Raw genomic sequence first — 22,538 nt, 5'->3', positions numbered from 1 at the left:
CACGTTGAGGTGCTAAGGACACTATACCCTCACCCAGGCTTTCTGGAGGAGAATGCAAACCCTGCAGTTAAGAAGTCCACATAGTGACCACTACCCTTATGCACCATTTGGGCTCTCATACCACAGTGTGCCCTGAAATCTGGCCCATTCACCCCTATCTTTATCTGCTTGCTGGCTCAGAGAGGCTTCCCCACCCTGGTGGGGCTCAGGGGCCTTGAATCAGACCTCACCTCTGCTTCCAAGCCCCCCTTGCTCTCGTTGCACCAGACAAGTGTGAACTCTCAGCAGCCTGGTGGGTCCCAGGGACCTTCTCGAGGATTCCCAAGGAGCATCTTAAATACACCCTGATGTGCAGATGATGCCACACCATCTTTGCAAGTGATGAATCCTGTTTACCCACTGCTTCTGTGGGATCCCTTGGGATGAGGAGAGCAAGAAGGACTTTGGGAGAAAGTAAATCTCTCTGTTTAAGTGCACTGAGAAATGAAGTATAAGCTGTTAAGTTTGCAGCAGTCTGCAGCAGCTGGTTAAATGCAGCTTGATGCTTTCGGGGAGGCAGCATCCGTGAGTAGGCGGGGTGGCCTGCTGCTCCCCTCACCGGGGAAGACAGGGGAACTCCACATCACTCCACTCCTTGCCAGACCACATGCTGTCTTCAATGTGCCTCTCTCTGGACAGCCACCAGTGTAGGGAGGTGGGGTCACGGGGGACTGGGCTGTGCTTGGCAGGGCTCTAGACTGTGAGGTAGAAAGAACAGGACCCAGCTGTCTGAGAGCTGGGCCTGTCTGTCGCTAGCTGTGTGGCTGTGTGATCTTGGTCAAGTTTTTTCCCTCTCTGGGCCTCAGTTTCCATGTTTGTAAAATGGGCAGGAAGTTACAAGGTCTCCCTAGAGGTTCACTGAGGTGGTGCTGTGGGGAACATGGGCTTTGAAGCTAGAAAGTCCTGATGATGGGTCCACTCCCTAGCTGGTTGTGATCCTGGGCTCGCTTAGCCTCGGGTTTCTTATCTGTAAACTAGAATCGTGATAGCATTCATCACATAGATGAGTAATGAAGAAAAGCATTGAAGCACTTAATTCAGGTCTGGCACTCAGTGCCCAAAAGAAGTTTCCTAGGAAAATAACAACAAAGGCATGGGAGCAAAGCTGGCCTTGGCAGCCACCAAGCACACACCTGTGTGCTGGGCCCTCCTCTATACTGCTGGCTTCATTGGCTTGAGCTAGAAGTCAGGAGCCTTGAGTGCTCAGCCTGCAACACTCTGGCCACCCGAAATTTCAGGAACCAACACACACTCTGAGTGTGCCCAGTTATCGGGCTGTCTTCGTACTGCACAAATCCTGGTGTCAGAGCCAGCTTACTTATGGGTCAAAGAAACTGTTGCCATGGTGCATTATTCTGGAGGTTCCAAGAAAAGGAACTTATTCCAAAAGACCATGTATCTCCCATTCCCAGACCACCCCAAATCTCTACCTGCTACCACCTTGATAGATTTCTTTGTTTCAAATACCTATGGAGGGTGATAACCCTCAAGGCTTTGTTAGTCATTAAAACATTAGTGTGAATTAGCTTATCAGATAAGTAAAATAAATACCAAACAAAGATCTAGGGGCATGGGATGGAAACAAGTAAATATTGATGAGAGGTGTGGGGCATGGCCAAGAGCCTAGATGGGCAGACTCACGTGAATGTTGAGTAGATGGATAGAAGCACCTCATGGAGGTACTGGGTGGGAGGAAAGGCAGTTATAAATATGAATGGAGTGCCTAGTGTGTGTCAGGCATGGTGCCAACCAAAAACTCTAATGAATACCTATGTAAATAATGCAGTCAACGCTGCCCACACTTGCCCTTGATGAACATAAGCTACAGGGTGGTCATGAATATTGGGAGAATGGAATCTCCCACCCTGTCAGACACCACAGTTCCTGGAGGCCTATCCTGGGGTGAGCCTCCTACAGTGCTAAGCAGAGCATCTCGTTCCAAGAATACATATTTTTCACACAGCATAACCTTCAATTGCAAGCCAGTGGGTGCTCAACCCTACCCCCGATGATCTGTTCCAAGGCTGGGAGGAAAACTAGCTGAGTTGAATGTTTTCAAAGAAGTATATGGTTTCCAATATGGCGCCTTCCTAAGGGATTTTAACTGTAGGAGATTTTTGAGGTGGCTGACTTTGGAACCCAATCCCTAGGTGAGATGAGGCTCTAATGTACAGAATTCAGATGTCCAGTGATCGCTGACAAATGGCGGGTAATACACATAACCGCTGTCCATTGAACCCATCAGCATTTACAACTGACTGGTCAGTGCCATGCCAGGAGAGAGCCCCACGCAAATGGCCCCCAGCATCGGGCACATCTTAGACTCCCTTACCTTTATTCCCTGACAGTATCAGAAAGGCCCTGGCCCTCCTCAAAGCTGTTAGTGTGATTTTTCCCAAGACACAAATCTGCCCATAAGGCGTAAGTCCTCATGCCTTAGCCTGGAATCACAGTGGTAGCAGAAATAATAACAACTCTAATAAGGATGATAAAGTTATAGCCAACACGGAGTGAGCATTCACCATGTGGTGGGCAAGCTGCTGTGAGCTCTAATGCAGACTCTCATTCAGTCCTCTTGGCACACTGGGAGGGGAGATATCACAGAAGGAGGTGGAGAGTCAGAAAGGTTCATGATCACAGTCACAAAGCTAGCAGGTCATGCTGCCAGGCGTCAAATTCAAGTTTTGCTGACTTCAGAACCCGTGTTCTCAGCCACTGTACCGTTTGGCCTAAGCAAGTGGTTGTAAAAATGTGTGGTGAGTACAAAGTGGCTCACACTCCTTCTCATGGGATCAGGACCTAGAACTTTCCCCAATCACAGCCCTGATCACACCGTGTCACAGTTATCTGTCAACTTGTTGGCCTGAGCTCCTCCAGGTCGGGGACTGTGCTGGTTCGCCTTTACATGGCCAGCACCTAGCAGAGGTCTTGGCACCTGGTTGGTGCTCAGTCAGTGGCTGACAGGTTAATGAATGGATGAGTGCATGAAGGAATCCATCGATCCACCTCAAACCCTGGCCTTCTCCAGGAAGCTGCCTGTTTATAAAAGCCTCCAGGGTAATCTCATTTCCCTAAATTCCTCCAGCCCTTTTTCCTTGTGTAATAGTTAATTCCACTGTCTTGCCACATGCAGCCCTTTTGTCTGTAAGTTACTGATGCCTCCCCAAGGCAACCAGAAGCAACTCAGGGCAGGGCTGCCATTCAGCCCCTCTTTTCCCGAGTCACCAACTCAGGGCTGGGCACAGACCTCTGAGTAAGCACCCTGAGCAGGCCATCCTGACCCAGGAGCAGAAAACAGAAGGTCAGGACACCTGCCCTCTGAGGAATGACCCTGCGTTCTTTTTGTCCCCCATCCCCTGCAGGAGCTTCCTCTGGCATCATCAACCTCTTGCCCTCCCCCAGCGCTGCCACCAACTGGACCGCAGGACTGCTGGTGGACAGCAGCGAGATGATCTTCAGGTTTGACGGCAGGCAGGGTGCCAAGATCCCTGATGGGATTGTGCCCAAGAACCTGACGGACCAGTTCACCATCACCATGTGGATGAAACACGGCCCCAGCCCCGGTGTGAGAGCCGAGAAGGAAACCATCCTCTGCAACTCAGATAAAACGGGTGAGTTGGGTTAGGCACGGACACAGCCTCCGAGGACATGGGAGAAAAGCAGGAGTGGGAGAGAGGTCCTGGGAAGATGTTCTGGTCTCTGCTTGTCTGGCTGCTGATTTCCTGGGCCTAGGGGAGAACAGGAGCAGGAAAGGGAGAAAAGTAGTTGTACAGACACGAAGAATGCAAAAGCTGGGATTGGTGGTTTTCAAACTGGGTTCATCAGAACCAGAAGTGACTTAGGGCTGCTGTAGGTGAGATGGGGGTGGGGAGGAAGCTGCATCCCTACTTCAAGCAAAGCAGCTCCCCTTCACCGTCTTACGTATAGTAAGACTTCCAAAGTTTACTTTCAACAATAGGGTCCTGTGAATTTAAAATAGCAGTTTGAATATCACTGCCATACGTAATAATGACAGCTGACCTTTGTTAGGCATTTTTGGCGTGCTGAGCCTGTGCGAGGCAGTTCCCAGCTTGCTGGTTAAAAGCATTCCACCACTTATTGGCTGTGTGACGTCAGGCACGTTGTTTAACCCCTCTGTGCCTCCCCTCCCTGTCTATAAAATGGGCGTTATAGTGTTATCTACCTCATAGGGCTTTTGTAAGGATCAAATGACTTACTGTACTTACAGGGCTTTAGAACATCACGTGGTGCATAGGAGGTGCCATCTGGGCTAGCTGTTACTGTTCCAAACAGGGCCTCGCATCTCTACAAACAGGTTTATGGAAGCGTCATTGTGCTTCTCATTTTAAGGAAAAGGAAAAGGAAACAACACTGAGAAGTTAAGTAACTTGTCCCAAGTTACACAGCCAGTAAGTGTCAGAACTGGAATGTAAGCTTAGATCCAGCTAACCGCAATCCTATGCTCTTGTCACCACACCCCACTGGCAAACACACACCCACACAAATGTGCAAATTTTACAACTCCATCTTAAATTATAATTCTACAGTTTCCCATTTCAAACCCCACTTTTGTTAAAATACCCGAAATAGATAACCCTAGGAAATATTGCCGTGAGAAGACAGTGTAGGAGAATGGCTGCCAGCTCCGCCGCAGCTGTGGGACAGCCGAAGCTCCTATCTCAACTGGCCTACTTCTTAAGATGTGACCTTGGAGGAGTTGCCAATCTCTCTGAGCCTCAGTTTCCCCATATGTAAAATAGGGAAAATAACCATGAAATAACGTGTGAAACCACTTAGCGTCACCAGATATAAAGTCGGTGCCTGACTAGCGTACTTGATGTTAGTGTCCTCATCATGTTACTTCTGCTTTGTTCATGTGTGACTGCATTTCCTCTCTCAGTCGATCTTTACAATAAACGTGCATGTATTTCTCGGGTGGAGAAACTGAGACAGAGAGAGTTGCCCAGCTTTCCCTAGTCACATAGAAAGTCTGTCAGAGCCAGTGCCAGTCCCTGCAGGAAGGACCCTGCAGACGTGCATGAGATGGCGCTGAGGTTTGGGAACCGTTCAGGGCTCAGCCCATAGACCCAGGAATCGCCCTGGGGTCCTCGCAGTGCCTGGTGGGCGCTCCTGTGGTGATGCAGGAGCCAGGGTCAGTGAGACCACGGCTTAGGAGTGTGCACGTGAATGCAAAACAGCACAAGCTGGGCTTAGCGGCTACACACATACAGTCCTTGCTGAAATGTATCACATGTCCCTGGGAGGCAGGTCAGACAGATGTAAATGTTCCTGCTTACAGAGGAAGAAATTGAAATATGGAAGGTTGAACAACTGACCCGGGGTAACACAGCGATTATCAAGAGAACCAGGCTTAGACCTAGGTCCTCTGGCCCCACCTTCCAGGCGCATGCTACTGGACCAGTGGTTCTCAATCCTGCTACACAGTAGAATAACCTGGAACACGTGTAAAAATACCTGTATGCCAGGGCCCCACCCCAGCTCAATAAATCAGGGTTTCTGGGGAGTTCTTTTGTGCAGTGCTGGCTGAAAACTTTGCGTTAGACGAGGATGCCTCACTTGGATCAGAGCAGTCCACCCAGCAGGCATTTTGGCCCCCTCAGATCGGTAAGACCTGGCACTGCTCAACTTTGGCCTTAGTATAAAACAACACCTTACAAATCAGCTCAATATTGGCACAAAGAAAATGGAGAAGACTTTTCTCCAATTTCTCTGACTTGAAAAAAAAATCTATAAATATTTCCTTGCCTAAATTAAAAAAATCAGGCATAAATTGAAGCTTGATTAGGGTTTTTATATATCAGAAAAATTTTTTCAAACTATAAAAGCAACACATGTTTATAGCAGAAAATCTGAAAAACACAGAAAAGTAGAAAAAAGAATACATAAATCACCTAAAATCCTAATACTTGGAGATATTTTTCTGATAACATTTGGTATATTTCATTACCAATGAGGTCTTATTTTTATTTTTATGTGTATATAGAATGTCTTTGCAATTTTCAATCTATTTTTTGTAATACATGTGATGGTATTAACGTTTTCTGTTTCTTTTACCTAATATTATATCCAGATCGTTTCTCTATGTGATAAAATATTCTTTAAAAATATGAATTACATGACAGTCTAAAATTCTGTCATGGGGCTTTATTATACTTCATTTAACTGGCTCTCTTTGGTTAGACATTTAGATTGTCTCCTTTTATTTATTTATTTATTTTGTGTGTGTGTGTGAGGAAGATCAGCCCTGAGCTAACATCCATGCTAATCCTCCTCTTTTTGCTGAGGAAGACCGGCCCTGAGCTAACATCTATTGCTGATCCTCCTCCTTTTTCTTTTTACCCTTTTTCTCCCCAAAGCCCCAGTAGATAGTTGTATGTCATAGTTGCACATCCTTCTAGTTGCTGTATGTGGGATGCCGCCTCAGCGTGGCCTGACAAGTGGTGGGTCGGTGGCCCAGGATGTGAAGCCGGGCTGTCAGTAGCGGAGCGCACGCACTTAACCGCTAAGCCACGGGGCCGGCCCCAGATTGTCTCCTTTTAAATGCAAATAAAACAATGCTCTAATGAACATTCTTGTATATACATTTTTGGACATTTCTGATTATTTCCTGATGAGAAGTTAAATTATGGAGTCAAAGAATATAAATGTTAGGAAGGCTGTTGATGTAAATTCCCAAATTGTCCTTCGTAAAGATTGTGCTAGTTTCTGTCTTGTCCACTAAGTAAAACTTACTAATTCTGGCCCATTAGGAATTAATCTCTAAATAGTTAGAAAACAGCATTGATTAGTCATCGGGGGCTAATTGCTGTTTAAAAAATGTGAGAAAGAAAACTACTATCCCCGTCACCAACAAAAACACCTCGGTGGCTAACACTCTCACCCAGGTGCTCCTTCATGGCACTGTCCAGCCCCCGAGGTGGGCGGGGAATGAGGAAGCTCAGCTTTATCCAGACATTTGGGGACCCAGAATCCTTCCATCATTTGGTGCTGCCATTTTCAACCACAGACAGAAAGTTAGAATAGAGTTGAGTGCAGAGGGTTTATTGGCTAGACCAGAAAGTGGTGTGTCACACTTCTCCTTACAGCCTGTTGGCCGGAATTTGGTCATGTGGTCTCAGCTAACCACGGGGGAAGCTGGGAAGTGAGTTTAGCTGTGTGTCTAGGAGCACACAAAACATGGTCAGGTGAACACGTAGCAATGTCTCTGCCGTGAGGATACTGCCTGGGGCGCTTGTGCCCCCTTCAACCCCACCTTTGTTGAACCTTCTCTCTCCATTCCAGGTGTGACCCATGCTCTTTCCTGCCCTCTCTCAGTAACTCCCCTCCCCCCACAGTCTGCGCCTCCTGCCGGGATCCCCTCTTCCTGGCCTGCAGCCCTTTTGCTACCTCTGAGTTTCAGCTGAGAGCAATGAATGATAAGTAGCCACATACAATGTCAGCCACTTCCCTACAGGGCTTCCCAAGAGAGAGGGGCTAACCTGGCCCAGCAAACAGCCAGGGAGAGAGGCAGAGGTGCCAGCCCAGTAGAGAGTGCCAGCATGGTCCCCTGGCCTGCTGGGAAAAGGAAGAGGTGCTTCCACACTTCCAGAGATGCCCAGACAACCACTTAGAGGGACCGAGGTGGTCTGCTGTAGAGAGGAGTCTCACCCCCAGCAGCCCGTTGGCTGAGTTGCAAACCCTCATAGATCTACTCTGGCCTGGTGTCAGAGCAGAGCCCTGGAGATTGCTGGGAAAGTTTAACTCACATCCCCAGGGGTGGACAGTGTATGAAAGCTTGGGCCTGACTCTTGCCCAGGGAGTCTGAAAGCAAGAGGCTGATGGGGGCATCCTCAGTCGTGGGGTGAGGAGAGAGGGGTAGCAGGGGAGCGGGTGCCCTACTACAATTTGGCAAAACACAGGTGTTTTTGTTCTTATTTATGTGGACCAAATGGGCATCCAGAAATGGGCAAGTCCAGAGTCAAGAGGGCTGCAGGACGGAAAGACAGGACTCCAGCAAGGGGAGCCAATTGGCAGGCAGGTGGTGGCGGAGTATTACTGAGAGAGGGCAGGAGCAGAAAGATGTTGTGAAAGCCTGTCTGGAAAGAGCATCACTGACACCAGGAATTGAGGGGTGAGGGCCAACAAAGGTGGGGTTGGAGCTGGCACAAATGTCCCAGCCACCCCGAAAGGGACTGTGTCACTTATCAGATCAATTCCTCTGTAAAGGTTATGACAGGCCCATTCTTATTGAGTGCGTGTGTGTGTGGGGGGGGGGGGGGATGGGGGATGAGGGTGGAGAGGGAGAAGAAAGGGCTGAAAAAGAATTTTACCAGGGCCCAAACCCTCTCCAGTGGCCATGGGCACCATGTGCAGATCTCCGTAGGGCGTCTCCAAAAACTAATCAATGCGCCCTTGAGGGAGCCCATGTGTAGACAGAGGACATCCCTGAGGAAATGACAAACTCTACTGGCTTTTTGAAGAGACTTTCTACTCTTTTCTTCTCATCCACCTTCCCCGCTGCTGACCGTGATTGGAGCCAGGAGGAGGTTGGGGGATGAGGTGGTGGAACGAGAAGACTGAAAGAAGAGATGTTACCCCATCCTTTCCCCACTGTTGGCCGCCAAACCATGGGTCAAGGCTGAGCAGGGGAGAGGGGAAGAGCTTTTGAGTGGATGAGACACTGATGTTTGATTTGGAGCGAACCTTCAAGACTATTTCAATATCCGACAGTGACTGGAAGGCTTTAGGATCTGCCAGAGATGTGGACAAAGGGAAGGGAAGAGAGCTGCAGCAAGGAACGCCACAGGACAGGGAAAGAAACGAAGCTGATTCCTGAGTGTATCACGCCACCATCACTGAATAACCGGGTACTGTGGGTGGTGACTGCAGGAGTGCAGACTGACGGAGGCAGAGGGAGGGAGAAACCTCCTGTGCTAGAAGATGCTCCAGACCTCCAGTGAGGTCTGTCCTTTCATTCTTCTCATCCCACCTCCTCGCCTACATCCTCCAAATAAAACTAAAGGGAAAAAATATTTTCCTGACAGTTATCAGCAGAAATTATAGGAAGTCGGTTAGGGAATTGTGATGGGGACAAGAAGTATTTAGTAAGATTCCCTTAACCAGGCCTGAGTGTTTTGCCAATCCAAAGGCTGAGTGGTCACCCTGACATAGGCCTAGGCCAATCCTGTCATACTTGGCAACTGACCATTCTCTTCCCTTCCGTTCTTTGGTTACATTCTGAGTAACAGTAATGCTTTTGTGAAAACAGCATCTGAAACTACTTTGTTATGTTGTCGTCATCACAAGACAGTGTAATAGTCCTTATGATAACTAACAGTCATTGAGCATCTGTTCTGGGCAGATGCTTTATGCACATTTCCTCATTGTATCAATTAGGATGCTTTCAGTTACAGTTACAAGGAATGGGAAATACAGATGAAATTGATATCAGATAATTTTTAAAAATCAAAATAATAAAGGGAATGTGAGATTCTTGCAACATCCAGAACTAGGATGTCTTCAGGCAAAGTGTGATCAAGGCCTCGGCTCCTTTTCTCTTCAATTTCTTAGCTCTGCCCCTGTAAGTATATCAATTTCATGTTAGCAAATATGGCTAAAGCAGCTTCATGCCTCCCAGTTATTTCCTACAACTTCTAGAGAAAGAGAGAGTATCTCTTCTACTTCTTATGCTAAAAGAGAGAGTTCTTTCCCAGAACTACTCAGTAAGGCTCTTGAATCACTGGCCTGACTTAAGTCCCTTGCCAATTCCTGACAGAAGCCTTGTGGCCAGGAGAATGGCCTGCACTGCTGGACTTGGGCCTGGGTCTTGAACCAGTCACTGTGGCAGGAGGATTTGCAAGAGTCTGTTTGGCTGGGACCAATCAGAGCCCATGCCCAGAAGTGGGATTGGTGTTGGTTCCTCCCTCTCAAACCTCATGGAAAAGTTTTGCACAGGATCTACAAGAATCAATCACAATATCCTATTCTCATGATAGGACAGGATCCATTCTCATGATACATTAAGATCATCCAGCATCCCTGTCATCATATAGTTAAACAAACTGAGGCTCCGAGAGGCTAAATAACTCACCCAGCGTCACCCAGAGATACACCCCCCAGACTGTCTGAATCTGAGTCCCATGCTCTTTCCACCATGTCTGGTCACCTGCTCTCACGCCCAACGTTTATGGAGCATGTGCCTCGTGGTAGATTTCCGTGCGTGCTGCTATGCATTGAAGTGTTGAGTTCTCCGAGTCTTGGTCAAAGAACAGCTCCTCCCCTCCCAGGGGCTGTTACCTTGTGGCTCCAGGACATTGTGGCGGGGACCCATGACATGAGGTTTCCTAAGCAGGAGAGGAAGATTTTATATGGGGGAAGGAAAAGTCTCATCGATTGTCCATGTATGGGGAGAAAGCTATTTATTCATCGCCTTGGGAAGTCACAGAACTGTGTCTAATGCTGAAAAATCAGTCTGTCCCCTCCATCCAGCAACCAGAAATGAGGCAGCTCCCCTTAACCACAGGCAGATCGGGTTGCCGTTGTCAAGCCTGATGAAATAGAGTAAAAACCCAGAAATCTAGGAGAAACCAGCTATGTTAAAGGCACCCAGACTGGCTGATGTGATTGTCAGGAAGCCCCCTTACCGCTCCCAGAATTATTTCTAGCAAAAAAAAGAGCTTGTTAACCTACGTAATTTTTATCCAGGGTCTCACGCAGCATCTGAGAATAAGTTAGGTCGATATTTAAAGCCCAAAAGGCTTCTCAGCAGAAGTTTTCTGTGGGCTTTCTTGACTCTTCCTCTTTCGTTTCAGTGAGCTCCGCCACGTGTGTTCTAGAACATTCATCAGAACCAGTTGTAAAAGAGAAAACTGGAATGCCCATTCACTTGTCCTCCGAGGTGTGCTAAGCGATGCAGCGGGAAGGCTCCGCTGGTGGAGATTGACACGGGGCTTCTCTCACCCCCAAATCCTCCTTCTGCTTTTCAGAAATGAACCGGCATCACTACGCCCTGTACGTGCACAACTGCCGCCTCGTCTTCCTCCTGAGGAAGGACTTCGACCAGGCCGACACCTTCCGCCCGGCAGAGTTCCACTGGAAGCTGGACCAGGTAGGGCGTCACCTCCCCCTGTTCACCCTTCTGCAGGTGTGCTTGGCATGCTCCAGTGATGATGGAAGTGGGCAGACACCTCGAGGTTCTGGTCATCTGCTGATTTTTGGAAAAATCAGCTCAGGAAGACACACGGCGTCTTAAAGACAGGACTCAAACTGCCGCCTTAAAGACCACTGGGAGGTGGGGGGGGGCCAGACTTCCCAGCTAGGACCCCACTCCAGTCAGTGGACCTGCCAGCGGGTGTCTTGTCCATTTGCTGCACGCTGAGCTCCTAGGACGCCAGTCGTCTTGATCCCCAGGCTCAGCTGGGGGATGACCTTTGCTAGCACATCTTTATATCATAAGTGCTCCACGTCTCCTCTTTGATGCTCTACTCTCTCCTTTGGGTGACGGTGCAGCCTTGCTTTTGGTGACACAGGTTGAGAGCAGGGACCTGAGGACTTTGAAGTAAACAGTGCAGTGTGAGCAGTGCGTGTTCTTTTCTGAAGTGGAGAAATCTGTGACTCACTCCAGAGCCTCATGACTGGTGATCACAGGGGCCACTGTGTCATCCTTGTCAATGACAAATGAAGCGTCTGGTTTGAATCAAAAGCTTTGAAGTGCCTGTTTCCAAGGGCTGTGCAGCCCCGAGAATGCAGAGGTGGCACTCACTTGTCTGGGTGACTGTGCCACAGAGGAAGTGTCCTTGCAGCCTACAGTTGGCCTTCGCTTAGATTTGAAGAGAGGGGTGTGAATTTTTTAGATGGTTTTAAATTTTCAAGAGGGAGAATGCCAGCCGGCAGGGAAGGGGATTGTAGGGTGGGTCTGCTTAATGAAGCAGATGAGATGATGATGCTCATTCTATGACTTTACTGCCTGGGCCCCCGCATCTCTCTTTGCTTTCTTTCTGCCCCACCCATTCTGAGAGCTTCTGGGGCCCTTAGTCTTCTTTTCTCCCTCCAAAAACCTCTGTGTGTGCTGCCTGCCTCACCCTGTCTAGGGCTGAATGTTTCATAATCCTTTCCCTTCTCTCTCCTTCTTACCATGTCTACCTCACCCTCTCCTTGTATGACTTAAGATTCCAGACCCCCAGTGGGACTGATCTCAGAGAGGGTTAGTGGGAAGCATTCCAGGAGGAACTCATTTACATCGAGATGAGAGTGATTGCTGCCCCCTTTCATCCACAGGGAAGTACAGACTGTGCTCTTTAAGAGAGAGATTGATTAACCTCAGGGAATCTCTCAGTGGTGGAACTCAGGCAACAGGCAACATGACAAGGTCAAGGATGCCAAGCTGGCGGGGAAGATGTTTAGGGAGCCCGGTGGCTACTGCTTGATCCATTCCCAATAAATTCCATCCTGCTGGATCCTGGGGCTTTGCAAATATGGCACCTGGATTAGTATATGTTCCTCTGAATTAGGAATCTGGGTCTCGCAGAAATTACAGAATCTTGATGTTGTTTATTTGATTTCCCAGCAACCCCTCGGCTACTTTCTCAAGTGCCATATGGCTTATATGGGATGTTTTTAAATACATAATACGACTCGAGGTGGATTAATTCAATATTTATTTGAAATATTTATTTGAGAATTTTTAATGAGAACATTGCTGTACTCGCTAGAATAATTGTAGATGCCCTGCGGCATATTCTAAGATGGGATTGAGAAGCACTGTTACAGGCAAATGAAGCCACAGTGTTTGAAATTAAAAATAGATGAGGAAGTAATTCTCGTTCTACAGATAAAGATATAGTGAATCTAGCAATTCTGAAATCTGTTCCCAAAGTGGTGAATTTAAGGAGGGGCTGAGATTCACTGAACACCTTCCAAACTACTCTGATCTCATTTGCTATCATCCACCGGTACCTGCTTTGTACCAGGCACGCCATGTGTGTGAGGTTGTCCTCCTCTCTGCCCCAGTGCTGCCCAGTGGATAATATGAAGCAAGAGACACAGATCCAGTGACCTGCCCAAGGTCACCCAGCAAACCATGGTTTGCACCTGCCCTTTCCATATGCTATGCTGCTTCTTTGATGAGCTTGCTAATTTAAAATTTAAAATGTTTTCATTTCTTAATTTAAAATATTTTTAATTTAGAGATCACAATTACCACTGAAATGCAAAACGTTTGTACGTAGTCTTGATGAAACTCTATGAAATCATCAAATCTTCGCTTTGCTCAAGCTCTGTTTTCTCCCTTGTCTTAGTCTGCTCAGGCTATCACCACAAAATACCAGAGACTGGGTGGCTTAAACAACAGACATTTATTGCTCAGAGTTCTGGAAGCTGGAAGTCCAAGATCAAGGTGCTGGCTGATTCCATTCTGCAGTGAGGGCCCTCTCCCTGGCTTGTAGACAGCCACCTTCTCACTGTGTCCTCACGTGGTGGAGAAAGAGAGCTCGGGTACCTGGGTACCTTTTCCTCTTCTGATGAGGCACGAGCCCTATCAGATTAGGACCCCACCCTTATGACCTTACTTAGCCTTCACTACCTCCTAAAGCCTCTCTTGCCAACAAATATAGTCACATTGAGGGTTAGGGCTTCAACATACGAATCTTGGGGGTACATGGTTCTGTCTGTAGCATTCTTCTACTAAAGAAATTAACAGTAAAACATTTAAAGGCTGCCTATTGATGATTAGAAGCCGCAGCCCACCTGGACAGTTGCCTTCCCTCCGTGGACAAGAAACAGGGACCCTCAGCCATACTCGTGTGAGCTATCCATGGTATATACAGACCAGCCCACAGTTCCCTCTCTCCCCTTACTCAGCTCCCTATGTAGACAGAACCTTACCAGAAGTTTCTCGGATGTAAACCACTTGATGTTCAGAATGTACAAACCTGATAAAGTCTCCTCCCGGGAAGCCATCCTGGGTCGCCCCTTGGGTGGTTTGCCTCTCCCCTGTGCACTCCAGACTCCACGCAGAACTCCATCCCAATACTTACTGTAACCTAGTTACCCACTTATCCTGCCCTCTCCTCACTCTGCGCTGAGCTCCTGAGGGCAGCACTGTGTCTTTCTCTCTCCAGCTCTTCGGTCTGTATTATTATTATATTTACTGGTTGGCACCCAGTAAATGTTTGCATAACAGTGAATGGATGTCAGGATCACAAGAAGAGAGAGAGGAAGTGATGAGAGAGAGAGGGGAGGAGAGAAGGAAAATCCAGAGATCTTTTAATACTTCCTGGGGATTAACTGACCTTGGGATCCATCCTATGGAGCATTTTAAAATTCTGAAACTTTGCCATTTTTTACTCTCTGGATCTCAAACATTGTTCAGCTTTGATCTTGGTATCTTATTCCAAAGATCTTCCTGGATTTACCACCAGTGCCTCTGTAAATATTATAGAACTTTCTGGCCTTGGCCAGAAGGAACTCAACCCACTCTGATGTATTGTGTGTATTCAAATTCCTGGCCCACCTTGGGATTCCAGAAGCATATGTTCTAATGCCTGATGGGGTCTCATTTATTTCTTTCTTTAGCAGTTTATTCTAAGCACATTCTATGTGCCAGCTCTGTGCTGGGTACCAGGGATCAGCAGCTAAAGTAGAAGCCTCTGCTATCTAGAAGTTTCCATGATAATGGGGCAAACATATAGCAGACAGTTGACAATCCTATGTAATATGTGCAGGGGCAGGAGACAGAAGGCCGGGTGTGGGGAGCCTATGGGAGTCCATTTCTGGGACACCTGACATGGGCTTGGGGATCAGGGCCTGGGACAGCCCCTTGGAGGGGACAACATCTGAAGGAGGTGGAGGGCTCAGTGGTGTGGAGCCCGGCGGTCAAGCTGGCAGACAGGTGAGGAGGAGGGCCATCTTCAGGGAACTGTAAGCTTTCTGAGTGACAGGGCATAGGGACGAGGCAGAAAGGAAAGACTTTGGCAGGTGTTCGGACCAAGTTTGGAGGAGCAGGTGGGAATTAAATCCCATGAGACTTTTTACATCATGTTATTGAGTTGGTACTTTATCCCCAAAGGAATAGACCACAATCTAAGCATTTTGTTATTCAATAGAAGACTGAGCATTTGGGGGGCGGGTAAATGTGAAGAATACTGATATGACATTCATAAAATTTATCAAATTTAAGCAAATACAGCTCATGCCAGCCATTGAGTGGGCCAATGGCAGAGGCTTCCTTAGAACCAGGGTCTCCCCCTTCCTCTCTCCACGGCCAGGCCCAGGCTGGGAGTTCGAGCACTTGACAGACGCTCCTTGCAGGCGTTGACCCCAGGCTGTGATATGCAGGGCGGTTTCCACATAGCCCTTCAGGAGCCTGCCCAGGGAGTGAGGCAGTGGCCGCAGAGGAGCTATGTGCCTCCACCAGCCCAGCCCCTTTGCCCCCCACCTCGGAAGGCCTTTGCCAGGGTGGAGGGCCTGCCAGGTAAACCCATTACCAAGCAGCTCCAGGAAACACCCCTGACAATCCCGGGCACCTCACTAAAGGGATCATAACAATGAGGAGAATGTCATTTTAATGGGATTTTTACTTATGACCCATTAATGCAAATCCCTCGAGCCTACAGTTAGTCATGTGCAAACCCAGACAGGGGCAGAGGAGAACGCCCAGCTGCCAGCACACACAGGAAAGGTTTATTCATGTGCAGCCCCTCCCTACTTGAATACGATTTGGATATGGTTGACTCGGTGTTGTGAATTCTAATGATCTTCCCTTTGGACTTGTTGGCGCTTGGAGTGAAACCCGCTGGTGTTTTACAGCATGTTGCACTTATTAAAATACATAGCTGGAGTGACAGCCTCAATCGACCAGCAAGAGGACAGGGACCCCCAACTCAGACAAGGAAAAAAATGCATCTCTGAAAAATTGCAAGGAGCACGAGATGCAGAAATGAGATGCATTCTGTTGGCCATTGCCTTTCCTGTGCCAGAACTTGTGACAGGCACAGGGAGAGAGGAGGAGGACACGAACCTGCCCTGGCAGAGCTCACAGCCCTCCCCAGTTTCTGCCCAGTTTATGGACCCTGGGGAGCATTCTTCTGCAGGAGTCCCAAACTCTAATAATTTAAGTGGAGAGAAGCACCAAAAATAAGTGAAGATGCTTGGCTGGGTGAAGGTGGGTCCTCATTAAAGATTCAGTGGGTCCTCATATAAGAATCCAGGCCTGGAGCTGTACTTCCAATTGTTTAGAAGTTGGAAATCACATTTTTATGTAAAATCTCCCAATTTTTAATAGTTTCTCATTTAAAAACACGTATCATAAGACCAAAAAATGTTCTGCATTTATCTTTATACTGGTCAGTGGTTTGAGACTATTGATTTAAAAAAAAAAGAACACTATTATTTTAACACAGAAAAACTGTATCATAACATGTCTATCTGAGAAGTTTGCATCTTCTTACTGAGGTCTGCTTGTCCTTTGTAAGCACCTCTTGTTCTCCTGGCCCCCTGCCCCACCCCCCCCATGGAGAATGCTGGACCCCCAGTAGTGGGGGCGGGGAGGCGCATGTCTGGTCCCTGACAGCCCCCACCACACCCAGAGGGAAGGGTCAGGTGTGAGTGGGGCAGGGGCCCTTCGACCCAGACTCCTAGTATTGATGGTGGTCTTCCTTCCTCCTACATAGAGGAGACAATACGTCACAGGCCAGGTTCCACCAGAAACAAATGACAGCGCTAGGATTTGAGCCAAATGCTCACATTTGTCTTGGGCCAAAGCCTTTGCCATCAAGTCCATTCTAATGGCACAGAATTCTAAATCTTCTAGAAGAAGCTACAAGTGAACAAATCCTTTGTTCTTGGTGAAGAAAGAGTGTTGGAATGATGCCAGGTCAGTTTACTCACATCTATTCTTTCAGCTACACTGGGAGTCCAGTTGGCTAGTTCAATCATTATTATAGCCAAGTGCCAAGGAGTTAACTGGAGAACAGTCAGTCCAGTCCAGACCAATCATCTTAATGAGCAAAATAGTTGGGCATCATCAGCACTCTAATTCCGCTGTTAAAGGCTAACTCTTGGATACGTTGGCCATGTTTCCTGTAATGCAATGATGCTACCCTACTCCCTGTCCTGCCCTGTACACTGGCCTTCAGTGAGACTCACTTTCCTTTAGGAACACGTGTCCTAAACAGAGGGGTAAGAATGTCCAGAACCTCTTTTTCTAAGATGCCAACGTGCAGGGTTGTTCTGAATGAATAATGGGTGTGGGAGAGTCACAAATACAGTGACTCTCACCTCTTTTGTTTCTCTATAATACATATGGGCCCTGACAAGCCCCACTTCTCTCAGAGCCCCCCTTTCTGCCTCTTTCCATCTCCAAGAGCTTCTAGACAATTGGGGAGAGTGGCTTTCATGGCTTCATGGTGTTGGCAGAGAAGGATCCTCGTTCCTACATCGGACATCAGTCCTCTCGGGTTGGGACTATGCAGTGACTGGATTTTCTGCTCACTGAAGGGTCACTGCTGACATGGTCATCCTGTTAGTTCTGTTTTCTTTAGAGAGGGTGCCAACGTGCGGTACCCGTCGCTCCAATCCATTGGCTGAGCCATGTGCCCTCCACCTTGAAGCCCCTCTCCTGGCAGCCTTTCGCCATGCCCGGGGTCTGGCTGCACCACTGGCCTGCTGGCCTCTGTACCATGACACCTCACCTGGGCTCCTCAGGCTCCCCTGTTAGCCTCTTGTGGAACACAGAATAATGGCTCCCAAAGATGTCCACCTCCTAATCCATGAAACCTGTGAATGTGTTACCTTACATGACAAAAGGGTCTTTACAGATGTGATTCAGTTAAAGGTCCTGAGATAGGGAGATGATCCTGGATTATCCAGGTGGGCCACATGTACCCACAAGGGTCCTTCTTAGGAGGAGGGCAGCAGGGTTAGAGTCAGAGATGTGACGATGGGAGTAGAGGTCAGAGTGATGTGGGGCCATGAGCCAAGGAATGCAGCAGGCTCTATGAGCTGGAAATAAAGAAAAGCAAAAAGGTTCTCCATTAGAGCCGCCAGAAGGAACGCAGCCCTGCCGACACCTTGATTTTAGCCCAGTGAAGTTCGTTTCAGACTTCTGACCTCCAAAACTGTAAGATAATACATTTGTGTTGTTTTAAGCCACAAAGTTTGAGATAATTTGTTACAGCAGCAATAGGATCACTGGGAGCCATGGGGAGCCCTGAGCTGCCTCAGACCATAGATCCAGGCCCCTCCCACCTCCTTGGTGGGAGGCGACCTTGGGCCAGGGTTCCCAGGCAGGTCCAGAGACTCCTCTGTACCCTCAGTGTGTGGAGCCTCTGCCACGTGTCTCTACCAAGCCCCTCCCCTTGAGGTGTGGCCCTAGGAGGGAGGCAGGAGAGGACCCTGCTTTTCACTGCCAGCTTCCCACAAGCCTCTGGACAGGAGCCCAGGGGACAGGGTTAGCCTTTCCTTCCCTCCGCCCTGAGCCATATTCTTGTAGCCTGAGGTGCTGGCCCCCTCACTTGCCATGATAAGTGGAAAAGGTACCTTCTCTGCCTTTAGGGAAGAAACACTGAGTTTTCTATGCTTGTTTCTGGAAATGCTAAAACAAACCTAGGAAATCCCTTTTCTCTTGACAGAGCCTCACTTGGAAGCTGAAAGTTGACAGAGTTGATACAGGAATGAGATTCTCTAGATAGTACCTGCCCTTCCCTGACCACCTCCCTCCCCCTGCCAGCACAGAAACCTGCCTCCCTTGAAGGTCCCCTCTCAAGCTCACCCCTCCCCTACTGGGCCTTCCAGTTCTCTGCCTCAGGGCTTCTCCAAGGCAAGAGGAGCCTGCTTGGCTCCAGTGAGCAGAGTCCAGGAGCGTGGCAGCACTGTCACCCATGGGCACCGGAGCAGCCCAGCTTGGGGGTGGGGAGCACTTCTGGGCAGCCCCCTGTGCTCTTCTCACGAGCCCCAGGGGAAGCAAACTCCCTGCCCATAGCGATGACCTCAACAATGCCCCCTTGTGTTGGCTTGTCCTTCCCTGACTCACTCTCCCACTTCATCTTTCCTCACTCCTGGAACCACCTCCCAAATGAAATCTGCTCTGTTCTCCCCTGTAGCACAGGAAGCTTCTGATTTATAGCGGGCAGTTAGCAAACAGCGACTGCTGTTATAAATGGGAAGAAGGGGACCCGGCAGAGTTCCAGAGGCAGAACCATGACTAAAAGGAGGAAGTTACCAAGAGATCAAAGTGAAGTGAATAAAGGGAAGGAAGGGAAGTTTAGAAAAGTGCAGATTAGTGTTGTCAGATGTTAGCAGAGCTGATCTACCCAACCAACAGGGAGATCTGATGACAAGTAGATGATTCCATTTGTGTCTTATCGTGGACACAGTGTCCACAAACCCACGGAGGGTTTCCGCAGCTGTATTTTTCGATACATCCTGAGCCATTTGCTTGAAAAGCTGGTTTCTCAGGGCTTTCTTGGATTTCCAGTGTTCTCCAGGGAATTTCTTTAATTCTTCTTCTGAAGAGCCTGTGCTAAAGGAGAATCCAAACTCCTGGTGAATTCAGAGCTGCAGGAATGTCATCCTCTTCCCTGCTGCAACCTCACTGGCTTCTCCACTTTCTCATCCTGACCTGAAGTAGAAGGCTGTACAACTGTTAAATTTAAACAAATCAAAGATGCTAATTATTCTCTACCTTTCTCCCTTTGCTGGCAGACCTGGCTCATCTCTGGTCTCTCTTCCTTGACGAGCACCTGCTCAGCAATTCCTTTTGCTCCCGCGAAATCATTATTTGTGTTTTAGCCTGTATATCTGCCCAGAGGCAATGCGTGCATTTTTCCAGTAGACATTCTGTAATACATATTTAAAATCAGTGTCTCTCATTTTACTGTTAAAAAGAAGGAAATAATGTCAACACAATTAAAAATACTTAGTAAATCAAATCACCTCTTCAATAATAAATTGAGATGCTTAAGGCCTGGGGTGGTCCCGATGGAAGCAGCACTGACTTGGTCACCACACTGGCTGTTTTGCTCCTATCTTTCTAGACTGCCTCAGGGATCAGGTGTCAGTGGGAGGGGAGGGACAGTCCTCCAAGTGTCTGTATTCATTATATGAAAGGTATTTTTCTCTCTGTCACATCCACACTGCGGAAAGATGAGAAATTAGCATAACTGAATCCTAATATGAATGGAAAAGTCTAATGCTAACATCCCCATTCAGGAGACATGAGGCAAAGGCACTGTTCACTGTGAAGTCCCCATGTAGTGAGAAGGAGAATTGGAATCAACATCACTTCAGTTCTTACGTTGTGCCAGGAGCTTTCTTTTTTTGTTGTTTTTGTGAGGAAGATCAGCCCTGAGCTAACATCCGTGCTAATCCTCCTCTTTTTGCTGAGGAAGACCCGCTCTGAGCTAACATCTATTGCCAATCCTCCTCCTTTTGTTTCCCCAAAGCCCCAGTAGATAGTTGTATGTCATAGTTGCACATCCTTCTAGTTGCTGTATGTGGGACACTGCCTCAGCATGGCCAGAGAAGCGGTGCCTCGGTGCGCGCCCAGGATCAGAACCCGGGCCGCCAGTAGCGGAGCGCACGCACTTAACCGCTAAGCCACGGGGCCGGCCCCAAGGAGCTTTCTTTTAATTCAAACAAAAACCTTGCAGTTTAAGCATAACACCTGGGTTAAGGATGAAGAATGGGAAGTTTAGCAGGGTGCTTTTCACATTTCGCATTCCCATAAATGGAAGAACATTGCACAAGACCTCAAAACACACATACTCCAGGAGGGTAAAAGGCACCATTATTGACTTGGGAGAATTTACAATCTGAGTGACTACACAAGATGACAAGAATGAACCAGTATCCATACTGATACCTGAATGTTTAGAACAGGGCATGGATGTCCATCCAGAAATGGATTCCAAGCTCAGCTTATCAGGAATCATGTTTTAGCATCTGTTGAAGTACAGATCAGCTTGCTCTGAGGCTCTGTGATGAGAGGGCTGTTTATCCCATAATACAAGAAAAGGCAGTGGAGCTGACTTCCCGGGAAGACCACTCCTGTGAGGAAGTCTTGCAAAGCAATAACCCTGGAGGCCCAGCAGTGAGATTAATTTGCCCTACCTTCTCTGCTTCCTCCCAATCTCCTTTGAGTCATCTGTTTCATCCTTAATGTCATGCAAATATTGCTGCACTTACTGCGCATTAGTTTAGCTAAAGGAAATGCCCTTTAATTATGCTTTTAAACAATGAACCTGCTCCATCACCTTGACAATCAGTGCATAGTTAGCAGGAACCAAGGCCTCATTATGAAACAGCGACTACATCCCTTGGTTACTTAGAAGATGGTAGCTTTCTTGAGGCAGTAGAAACAGGACTCAAAACACAAATGAGCCTTGTGATTGCATTAACTCCTTGTAGCCTTAGGTGCAAGAATGGCAAACAGTTAGCCGATTAACATATTACACGTGAGGGAAAGAAGAGAAACTATCATTTTTTGGGAAGCTATTGTGTGCCAATCCCTAAACTCAGTGATTTACATATATTAAGTCTAGGCTGTACAGTTACTTTTGAGGTTATTTCTTAACTCCATTTTATAGATACTGAAATTGAGGCTCTGAGAGTAATTTGCCTAAGGTATTGGACGAAGTCTACCATTCTCCAAAGCTCCATGTTCTTTTCCATTGTGTGTTGAGAAGTGTTTAGATAGCTGGGCAGAACTGGGTATCCTCCAAGTCTTCACCATATTTCTCCATCCATTGATCTCAGCAGAAACTCACAGGAATAGTTTTCTTCCATACAATTCTCAGGCACAGGCAGATTGGACGACATTATGTATGCATCTGTCTGCATGGCTCTGAAGAATAAAACAGAATGTGTCATGGACAGACAAGTCATTTCCACTATCTGACTGGCCAATTAGCTATTCATCTTTCAAGACCATACTCAAGAGTCACATCCTTGATAAAGACTTTCCTGTAACTCCCTCCTCCGTAGAGAACTGACCCTACTTCCATGGGGCCCCAGAATTTTATCACAACATTTTTCATACTTTATTAAACTTATTTATTGGGTCATTTCCTCCACTACACTGGGATATCATGTCTTATTCACCTCTTTAATCTTTAACACAGTGTCTAACACAAATATATGTTGAATAAGTGCTCCTTAAATTAAAAAAAAATAAGTAAATCCTTATGTGACTGTCATAATCTGATCTTCTACACTATAATTTCCAAACACTGGTCCATAGACCTACAAGTGCCAGAATGTCTATATAAGTATCATCTGAGGAACATTGAGAAAACGCCTCCAGAAAAAAACAAGATGTTCTTTAACAGGTAAATGGATAAATAGCATGCTGTATATCCATACATAGAATGCTCTTCAGCAATGAAAAGGAACAAACTATTGATTCACACAAACATGGATGAATTTCAAAAACATTATGCTAAGTGAAAGAAACTAGACAACAAAGACGACATATTGCATGACTTCATTTACATGAAATGTCCATA

The 22,538-nt window shown here is 47.4% G+C and overlaps 1 protein-coding gene across 1 annotated transcript in view; it reads left to right on the top strand.

The window, feature by feature from the left end:
• The window catches only part of CLSTN2 (calsyntenin 2), a 577,645-nt gene that overhangs the window by 490,689 nt on the left and 64,418 nt on the right, over positions 1-22,538 (top strand). The window contains exons 7-8 of the mRNA XM_058551984.1: positions 3,402-3,650; positions 11,025-11,146. Of these exons, the coding sequence (XP_058407967.1) occupies positions 3,402-3,650; positions 11,025-11,146 (371 nt within the window). The remainder of the gene's footprint in view (positions 1-3,401; positions 3,651-11,024; positions 11,147-22,538) is intronic.

Source organism: Diceros bicornis, chromosome 2, assembly GCF_020826845.1.
Source record: "Diceros bicornis minor isolate mBicDic1 chromosome 2, mDicBic1.mat.cur, whole genome shotgun sequence".
NCBI classification, from domain to species: Eukaryota; Metazoa; Chordata; class Mammalia; order Perissodactyla; family Rhinocerotidae; genus Diceros; species Diceros bicornis.
The sequence above is the reverse complement of the archived record's forward strand: the minus strand, read 5'-3'. Positions and strand labels throughout refer to the sequence as shown.